Source organism: Charadrius vociferus, unplaced genomic scaffold (assembly GCF_000708025.1).
Source record: "Charadrius vociferus isolate BGI_N301 unplaced genomic scaffold, ASM70802v2 scaffold104, whole genome shotgun sequence".
NCBI classification, from domain to species: domain Eukaryota; kingdom Metazoa; phylum Chordata; class Aves; order Charadriiformes; family Charadriidae; genus Charadrius; species Charadrius vociferus.
In genome coordinates this window covers 5994080-6004733 of record NW_009648255.1, presented here as the reverse complement: position 1 = coordinate 6004733, position 10654 = coordinate 5994080, and the positions used below count along the sequence as shown (strand labels likewise).

The 10654-nt window shown below is 39.0% G+C and overlaps 1 protein-coding gene across 1 annotated transcript; it reads right to left on the bottom strand.

The window, feature by feature from the left end:
* Window positions 1–9084: 9084 nt before the first annotated feature.
* On the bottom strand, window positions 9085–10104 carry GPR160 (G protein-coupled receptor 160). Its single transcript, XM_009884434.1, has one exon. It carries the CDS (start codon window positions 10102–10104, stop codon window positions 9085–9087), a length of 1020 nt encoding a protein of 339 aa, XP_009882736.1.
* Between the last annotated feature and the right edge of the window lie 550 nt (window positions 10105–10654).

Below are 10654 nucleotides of genomic sequence, written 5' to 3'. Positions count from 1 at the left end.
TGAGCAAATTGTTTGTGAGGGGTAGGTTGGCAGCCAGTTTTCCTTATGTAGGCTTACCCTCATCTCTGCCACTGTAGTATTTTCTTCAAGTCTGGAAATACTATAAACCATGTAGATGTCTCATCAAAATCCTTATTGTCAGGCTACTGAAATGCAATGGCATGATACTCTTGCCAGAGGTAACTGAAGCACATGTTACTTTACTCTTTGTATGCTGCTATGTACTAAGAGGGCATTAAGCTGTTAGGTTTGTAGCTTCACGTGCTGCTAGTTAAACTAGACCAGCAGTTCTCAAATGGGGGTTCAGAGTGGATCCTGAAAAGGTCTGAGAACACTCAGGGTTGAGGTTCCTTATTGCCTAGGCGTGAGGGGCTGAAAACTGCAGTCAGAACTAGCTCATGTTGAGACAAGTGAACTTTAAAGACTGGAGGTAGAGAAGGGATAGCATAGCTCAGATGCTCTTGTTCTTGATACCTCTTCTAACTTGTCTTTTCCTGTAGTGCATTCCCATTGCCTCACTGGAACCTTCCAAGCACCTTTTATTTGTCCACTGGCTAGTGTGAGCTGGGCTTGCAGTAGTCTGAGGAAGGAGCATGGTGAGTTGCTCGATGAGGTCCCTGCAGAGCTGGGTGTAGAAGCAGCTGCTGCTGCGTTGAGGGAGCCTGGAGCTGCGGGTGGGCAGGAGGAGTGCCACCGCCAGGCAGCTCTGGGGGAACGCTCATGAGGCCCTGCTTTGTCCCTCTGGCAGAAGATTTTGACTTGGATGCTGCAGAACCAGGCAGTGGGATTAGTGTCTCCCTCTGTCTTCCCTCTCTCAAGCTCTGTGTGGAACAAATACGTGTTTCTCCAGTTACTGACATTCTCAGAAGCTACTTGGGCTCTGAGGCAGCAGCGCCTTCTTGGCCTTTGCTTCCCCATCCCCTGTGTACGGATGTTCATGGATGTATTTTGTACCTTCTGTTCCTTCCCTTTTGCAGCTCCACTCCCCTTATGTACAGACCTAGATCCCTAAGCTCTTCTATAGGGAAAGAAGGGTATGTGTCCTGATAGAGTTGTTGTGTATATTTGAATTAAATATGTGTATGTGTCTACAAATAATGTATTTTGTATTTTATGCAGATTAATGCATAATAAATGCTTCTGTAGGGAGATAATCAGGGGGACCCTAAAGTATTTGTGAAAAGAAGAGGAACCGATCTAAAATTTGAGAACTGCTGACCTAGATCAAAAGGAGTCAATGCACATACGCTGGCTGAAAGGAAGGCTTATGACAGGTAGATTAATATGTATATTATTTAACTGATGACCTTGAAGAGTAAATTGGGATTACAGAAAAATCTGTGCTTCATTTTCCTTTAATTAGGCTATTGCTTTGCTTCTATTAACAGACATTCTACCATTATCTTCCAGAGATCAAAATTACAATCATTGTTTTTAATTACAACTGTTTGAGCTTACTAATAGCAGATGCTATTAATATTTTTATTAACCACTGAAGCTCCAAGTTAAGACAACCCATTGCTGTTACATGCTAGTACGTGGTGAGAGCCCTTATCCAAATGGCACCAAAGGCTTTAGAGAATTAATCGATGTCTGGCTTTATTTTGGAGGGAAGTTGCTAAGCACTTTCTAATTTGTTTTTTCTGTCTTCAGTTACTGTTGTCAAATAAACTTCTTAATTGAAGGTTCAACGTTTGGCAATGTTCATTTGAAAGATATTCAAATGACAGAGACAGTAGGTTCCCATTTGTAGCATTTCTGTAAGATACACTGTGTAGCATATCTGTAACATATGTTCTAAAGGATGCGTTCTGTTTTGATGAGCTAATTGAAGACTAAAGATATCTTAGATATTTATCCTTTGGCTTTTGTCTTAAAGTTCCATTATTTTTATACGAAAATTTCACTGGCTAATTTTTAATCTGTCTTCTGATTGTACTGTTCTTTGGCAATGTAAAAAGTAGTTATACGTAAATGTGATTTAATAATGGCTTAAGGCATATTTGAAAATGTGGAGCTATGATGAGTCTTACTTAGACCTGCAATTAATCACAGTGTTGTTACGTGCATGAGAATTTCACGGTTGTTTTAATTTTGCTTTATTAGACAGTTTTCAGGAGAACTTCTACAGCTAGTGTTTGTATGTGACTCTTGGACATAGTCACTGGCAGATGCCAAGGAGCTCAGAGTAGACCTGATTAATGCATGTCTGTTCTGGTTCTTCTGGTACGCTACATTTTCTGTGGTTTTGGGAGAGCCACAGATAGTGAGCTATGCTTTAAATATTCATGAATGCAGCAAATAAGAATGTGGGCCTTATGCATATTGAAAGTTTTTTCTCCCTCAGTGATTTTGGCATAAAGCGGGAACTTAAAAGCAGACACGGCTATACTAACCTATACTGAGGGAAATGGACAGGGATTGGAGTGTTTGCCAGTATAGCTGTGTCAATAAAATGGGTCTGAAAAAAATCACACTTGTATGTGAAAGTAGGCTGGAAAACTTCCAAGTGCAACTAAAGTCTACTTCAGAAGCTTTTGCATTTGCTCAAAAAAGCAATACAATACTTGGAGTAATATTCCTCCAGAACCATTTTACGTACCAATTGCTTGTTTCTGTTCAGATCAGTGAGGTTTTCCCAGTCTTATACTACCATTTCCCATGGCTTTCCCCTCAAATTAAGTTAGACTGTCTTGCAAAAGAAGAAGTATTGTGGATTTTTAACACTTTCACTGGATGTGTCTACAGGAAATCCTTTTCATTAGCTTTATTTCCTGGGGTTTTGTATTTTGTATTCAGACTGCTGCTGTTGTGGGCTACATCTCAGAGTAATCCCTGAAATATTTCAGTTCCTATAGAAACAAATACAGGATGCCGTAGGATTTTAGCTCAAAAGGGAGATACGTTGGATGGCTTTTTCCCTTCCTTTTTCTCCACTGGTCTCCATCCTCCCCTACTTCTTAATGCAAACTACAGCATTAGCTCAGGGCAAAACCCTCTTGCAGAGCACTGGGTTCAACGTGACTGTCAAGATTTCTTCCAGTAGAATTATAACTATTATGCTCGTCTCAGCTTCAGAGTTTATTTAGGGTTTTAAAGAGGTGCACCTGAGTGGTCAAAATGGGTATGGAGACTCCCCTGCTTAATCTGGCACATATCACTCAGCAATCCTGCTTTGTCACAGAAACGGAGAGCTCCAGCAAGGAAGCTCGGCCGCCTCCACTGCCGACAGTGCTCCAGGAGCTCTAGGCTGCTCCTTGTTCAAAAACAAGCATTGCCAATGAATTGCTGACTTCTCCCAGCCGACCCATATTGCCTCACATTTGGCCCACTCGTGAGCCTTTGTCACTTTGCTGATACAGAAAATGAAAAATAGAATGAAAAATAACCATCTTGTCAAGTTAAACTGTCAGTTGGCTTGGATCACCAGAGAACATTTGGAGGGTTTTTAAACAAACTGTATTGCAGATACGTTCCTTACCCATTAATCCATCATACTTTTTCCAGAAATTAAGTTCTTGATGGAGGGTAACACCTTTGCTAGATTTGTGTCAATGAGATACCTCAAATAGGCGGTTTATGTCCTGCAAACATGCATTTCCTCATTTCTTTCCTGTGAAAGCAGGTTTTTTTTTCACCCCTAACTTCTTTTTGGACAAATCACAAGTGGGAATCCAGCCTTTTGGATAGAACAGATGGAGTCCATCATAACTGCAGATGTGGCAGCAAGAGCAAAGAAATGGGATAATAGTAAGTATTTGAGTAGGTTTATGATAACTTTTGGATCACTTCTTTATCTTGATCTTAGCTGTAAGGAAACATTCGGGTATAAAACCATTTAACTGTAGTTTGAATGGAGGTTTTTGTAGTGAGGCTTTGCTGGGTGTAGCGTGTCACCGCCTGGTATACCAGTTAAAACTAATGCCTATTTCAGATGACTGCGCTCATTTGAGTATCACGAAATCAGTGCAGAAACTTAACAGCTCAGTAGCTTAAGAAATTTTTTACACGTTGACAAATGTATAGCTCTAAGTGATCAAAGAATACAGTGACAGCTGTACTGCGAGTCCTGGTTTTGCAAATAATTAGACATCCACAGAATTTATAACATGAGTAGTTCTTCTGATTTGTATTGAGAATATTCATATTAAAATTAAGCACGTGTATAAAAGCTTGCAGGGTTATTTTCTTACCAGAATTGCATAGAGATATTTAGATATGCAGTTGTCTCTCACTAGCCCGACTTTTACTCATCAGTTGTTCTAGGCTGCAGATAATGACTCTGCAAACAACTCAATCTAGGATACTTTTTTTAATGTTCACCGAAATTAGTTTATTAGAGATGGAGAGAAACTAACATTTTAAAGTATTTTTGTTTTAAATGTACTATTCCTGTTGAATACTGAGTGGAACAGGTAGGAACAGAGCTATAAATGCATAATTTCAAAATAAGGTGTTAATAGTTGCTCATAGTGAATTAATTTTTAAGTCAGTCTTGCACAGTAAGCTGTAGTTTCAAATAGGAAATATTGTGAGGAGAAAGAAATTTAAACTCATATGATGCCTAGTTCATTTAAGCTAAGCCTAAATTAAGTTCATTTCAAAAGAATTTGCTTTTAGTCATAAGGACTTATTTAGACCCTACTGGTTCTACGTAGTTACATTCACTGGATGGCTTTGCAAATACTGACATGTAGAAAAAGAGTTGGTAATGCTGATCAAGATACGTGCCTGCTGTGTAGATGCTACGTCTATTTTCTTTTTCAAAAAGCTGTCCCTGATGCAGTGTGAGCTGATGGACAGCCTGTACCCTGCGGTCAGAGCCTGGACATAGACTGAATACAAAAGCAATTTTGCAATTTTAGCACCTTCATAACTTTGGAAGAGCTCTATTGCGTGCCATGTCCTTCTCCATATAGATGTCTACATGTGCTTTTTGCCCTGTTGGGTGTCAGCTGCGTTGGCTGGAGCATTTTGTGTCCTGCTTGTCTCATGGTCAGCACTTCACACATGCTCAAGGTCCCATCCTAAGCTGCTGTGTAGGTTTGTGTAACCTCAACGTTAAAGCATATACACACCCGCGCCTTCACTTGGAGGGTGTGCATATTATTTACTTATCTCTTAGAGCAAAGTGGAAGGAAAAAACAAAATTCAAAGGTGTGAATATGCTCGCAGTTGAAGGTGTGTAGCGCGCTTATACTCTAGCTTTTGTAACCATTGATCTCACTTTTCTGAAGCACAGTTCTGGCAGGCAGTGTTATGAACAGGTTTCAGGTTAAAAAATTTTAAACTTCCAGCATGTATTAGCTGCCTGCTGAATTACCTAAAATGACTGTGTACAGTAAGGAGCTAGAAAAAGGAGATGTAAAGAGATTTGTTCTCATCCAGAAAGGATTATAATTTGAGCACAATTGTACCTTTATAGAATAGTAATCATAAATATCATTTAAGTGCAATACATAACACTTACGGAGCATTTTAATTGTGAGTAAAAAGCACTGTATTGTTATGGAGGGCTGTTGCAAGGCTATAGTATTGTTCATAGCTACCAAATCAGGGTATCCTCACTGATTATGGGATTAGGCTAGAAGCACAGATATCATGGATTGAGGAGGCATTATCTGTTTTTTGAAGACTGGTGTTGTCCTCCACTACCTGGCCCGTGTACCGGCAGCCAGGGTGTTGCCATCCTCTGGCAGCTTTTTGCAAAGTTGATGTTTGAAAGAACAATGAGATATTGCGTACGCCCAACTTCCTTTTCAAGTAGGCTTTGTGTTATGGTGTTAGCAAACCAGTACTGATGAGGAAAGATGTATGTAAAGAATGAAGGGTTTTATTGAGGAGTGCCAACTCCTTCTATTTAGAGTTGAAAACACACAGAATATCTCATTAAAAGAGGGATTCTTTATATGAGGAAAGTATGGAAGTTTCTCATAAAGGGTTAACACTTCAGCCGCTGTTACCATTAATATCAAATAATCCTTTAAGAATTAAAGACTGTAAAGCATTTGAGTGGTGTAAGGCCATTAGTTGCTGGCACAGCATACGAAGTAATGTACAGAGGAGATAGAGCAGTGGTTGTCTGTAGTTATTATTTCAGGTACTACCACCTTCCCAGCATAGTGTCTCTCCTCTTTCTATCTGGCAGTGAAACGGTAATCCTGTTCTGCAGCGTGATGGTTTATGGTTATATGGGTGGACTCAAGATTCAGTGTTGGGGCTTCCCTGAAGCACCAGAGAAAAGAAAATGCACAGTGGAAAAGACTTAGTCGATAGGAGGGTAATAGGGTAAAGATCACTTCACAACTGGTATCTCCCTCCATAAAAAGTCAAGGATAAAAGTGGGCTTACAAAGAGAGCTGCTGTTAATGCATTTTAAAAGAGTTACTTAGCAGGCTCAGATGCCAGAGTTGGATACTCTGTGAAGACCTGCAGTGCCACTACTACCTACGCGGTGGGTGTAGCCACAGCCTGAAGGTTGATGCTCTTTGGCACTCTTCCCCAAAGAGTAGGAAAGAAGGAATTCGATAGTAATGCAGTGATGTAACATCAGTACGTTAATAGTTGCTTTGGCTGCACGTTGTGGCTTCCCTGTAAAAAGCAAAATTTTAAAAACTCAAAATGGCTTTAGAAGCACTGCAGCGACGACGGGAATTCTGCCTCGTCAGGATAGATGGGGTTGTGTAAACTTGAATTACAGGTTGAGAAGCTGAACCACACTGGTAAATAAAATACATCAGCAGCCTTAGCTAGCTTCTTGCAGTTCCAGTTCTGGGTATGGTAATGAATCAGAAGGGTGAGACCAATCACACAAAATAGAAGCATCTGAAATGTATGTTCTTGAAAACAACTTTGCCTTCATCTGTTGTTAAATTAATTTCGAATTAGGAATTTTCCCTTGCCTGCCAAGTCTGTAGGGATTAGCTATTTCATGATCTTCTGAAATGCCTGGTGCATTGCTGTATTTGAGAGACTTGCTGGTTTTTAAATGGAATTAGGTTTTGTAAATATTTTCTCAACCCCATTTCAGTGGGTGTCCAGTTTGTATAAAACCTGAAGAAATACTGTGTCAAAACCATGTTTTAGACATGGTTTCCTATAGCATCTCAAGCACTAAATAACAGCAATTAAAATTTGAGACAGCAGGGAGCGATTGCATAAGGTCGTTTTTCAAGTTAACATTGCACGTGCTTTCCTACTTTTACTGAGGAAATAGAATTTCCTCCAAATACATTTTCCAGTATAAAGGATGAAATAACCTGTGGTGCCAAACACTTCAAACTGTATTGCTAAGCATTGCCTCCTCTTATTGCGCTAGTTTTAAAATTCGGTTTTTGATCATTTACTGTCCTTTTGATGGCCTTTTTAACAAATTTCCCCCAAACCGTTTTCTACTGCTTAAAAACACTCATGTCCTTTTGATTATGTCACTGAAACATCCAGGAAATTTATCAGGCTATGGGAGAAAGAAGCACCGTGTGGGGTGAAGTAATAAATAAGAATGATAATTGGACTTTGATATATTGCAGAAATGTACGATTAATCTATGATTGAGATGTGATTGTGTACTCTTATGGAGTGATATACTGGAATATTCTTTTGTAAGAAATTTTAGCCCACATAGTGTTAAATTCTGCAATTAAATCTATGTCTATAATTGATATATAATAATGTAAATGATAACACAAAATTTAAATTTTACAGTTGAAGAGCACACAGTGAACTATGTAAAAATATGATCTTCACTTTGCGAATCATTTTTTTAAAAAGCACTTTCCTATTACCAATTAGCATGTGAATGAATTTTAGATTTTCTCATTTGTTATGATCTGTAGAAGTGAAATTTCTTTAATCTGTCTGTTAATGGGTAAGTTCATCATACAAATGCTGAAACGAAGCACCTTATACTATGCTGCTTAAACTTGCTTGTAATTGCACCTTTTGTTATCTGCAGATTTTTCTTAATGAGTATTCTTGTGCGATATCATTGTTCCCTGTGGGTCTGGGTGAATGATTAACCAACCTACAGCATCATTTACTTATATAGTTTCTATTTCAATACAACATTGTATTGTGAGTTCAGTGCTTCAGAAATAAATGCTACTTCCATTTGTCTGCTTTGGTTGTGTATCATTTATTTCTCTTCTACAAAATTAAATCAAGACCTTCATAAAACTGCAGTAATTTGAAAATGAAGAGAGTATTTTTGCTAGAAGCCTGACTAATTCTTCCCCTACTGAAGTAGTCTTGCTTCAAATTTAACTATTTTAATTTTCAAGTAATTTTGGCTTCAAAATAAATTTTATTTTAATTTAAGCCATTCTTTAACCTTGGGCATGTATTTATGTCTTGCTGCTTATTGCCCTGACTGTAATTATTTAATTTTTAATATGTACATATATACATTAGAGGAGCAGTAGCAAAGAAATAATGAAACATCACCACCTTTCCTGTAGTTGTGGAAGTTGCATCTCTTGGACTATTTTTGTACTACGTAAACAAAGTTTAGATTTCTGTAGGAGTTGGAGCTTTACATCAACTAAAAAAAATAATTCTCATTAAACAGACGACCCTTAGCTTAAACTAACAAAAAGTCACACTTGAACAAGAAAATACACTTCAAAAAATCACAGAAGTTGTTTGAACCTTTGATGGTAGGTTAACACGCGTACATAACTGATAAAAGGGCTCCAGCTTGGAATAAGACTTTATTGCATTTTGTACTATAAAACCTGAGATCATTCTATTTAAAGCAAGTGTAAAATTCTAGTCATAAACATAAGGTTTAACTGAAAACTTGTTTTTTGTAAGTAGTTGTCTTTTCTGAAACCCGTACTTTCAAGTTAAATTCTCTGAACTGGCAGGTGCCCACTGGAACCCAGTGTGGAAGTGTGCGGTGTCCGACTACGCTCTGCTGCAATGCTCATTACAATACTGGTGGACATTGTTGGACTTTTTCCACCAGTTGTAGCCCTGGAGATGTTTCCTTGTTTTATCTGTAAGGACACGGTCACAGAACGTCAGAGTGCATGCTTCTGTCTACACGCGCAGCACTTATTTGTAGTCTTTTCAGTCAGCAGCTCATTAACAGATTACAATTACTGTGCCTGTCTTATCAGCTGGCTCTGTGTTTTCATTGTTAAATGGCATAAAGCAGAATTTCCAGCTGACAAACGGATCTGTAGACCACATCTCCTCTGTCAATTCAACATCGTGACATCGACACCAGTATGCTATGGCGATGAGAAAGCTGTTGATGAAGTACAGCCAGGGGACGTTCATCTCCATGTAGGCTGGAATCCGAGCACCGAGAAACAAAATGATAATTTGAAGAAGAACAAAAGGTGCCCAAGTGCCAAGAAAACAGATGAGGAGTCTGGTCAGGAGCTGCCACTTAAAGCAAGTGCTGTTGTTGTTAGACACATAGGAGAACATCAGAACAGGCTGACTGGCAAAGGAAATGACCCTGACAGACAGCAGCGTGGTTAGAACTTCCTTCCGACAAGTCATGAGAGCCGTGCCGATGAGCAGCACCATGGCACAGGAGACTGAGTAGCTCTGCACGCTGGCATAGAGAGGACACTGATAAGGAGGAAAACGGTTCTGAATTTCTAGTTCTTCATAGACAGCAGGAACTTTCAGAATACAAAAAAACCCTGACATCCATATAACAACCACAGCAAATACGTAAAGTAATCTTTGACCTCTTTTAGGAAATTGAGAGGTTTGGGCTATAGTCATGTAATAATCCAGACCAGCCACAAGATACACCGGGTAATGCAAAATACCATAGGTGAGAGAAATTATCTGAGTGAATAAGCAAATATGGTACTTTGTAAATCGCACACCCCAGAGTGCAAAGTCCTCAAAATAGAAAATGAAAAATAAACTCATCAGCAGTGTGAAATCGAGAAGTGCCAGTGAAACACAAAAGTTTCCCATAAAACTAACTTTCACATTTTTTTGCTTAACTTGCAACATGAAGAAATCAAGGAACACTTTTCCGAGCATAATCAGGAGCAACATGCGGCTGATTTCAAGAGGTTGGTTGACGTGGGTGTAGTGGTACTGACCAGAACAATTTTCACAGAGAATGGCAGCCATCCTCCAGTGGCGAGAACCAGCACAGTAAGTATCACAGGGCCCAGAGCTTCATATCTGAAAAAGAAAAAAAAAAAAAAGGTTTGTAAAAATTTATTTCTGAGTACTTTTACCAATTAGTTCGTTCTCTATCATAGCAACTATCAAATTTATGTCTGAATTTTCCAGGCTCCTTAATTAAGAGTAAATAGCTGTACTAACACATCATTGTCAAGAAGTGTCTAAATTTTATCTTCAAATTACATTCTCTTGAGAGTTAAAAGGGCAACATAGACCTAAGTTACTTTTCTAGCTACTTTCCTAAGGAAAAGTTTATGAAATAAGGTTGACCGTTCCTTTCCTTTAGAAAGCACCAGCGTCTTCCTGCCTAGTTGGGCAGAGGGATGGATGTTTCAGAGCCCCTTACATATTTTGAAGACATTAGATAACCACATAGGACAGAAATCATACAAGACGCAGGAGATGTTACAGCAAGCGTGGCCTCACAGTTCATTGTTGCTCGTACAATCTGTACAGAATTGAGACAGCAGAAATATCCTGAAAGCAGAAAAAG

Bases quoted from the DNA above. Each gene is read 5' to 3' on its own strand.
- GPR160 (XM_009884434.1), bottom strand. From the start codon at position 10,104: ATGGCTGCCATTCTCTGTGAAAATTGTTCTGGTCAGTACCACTACACC.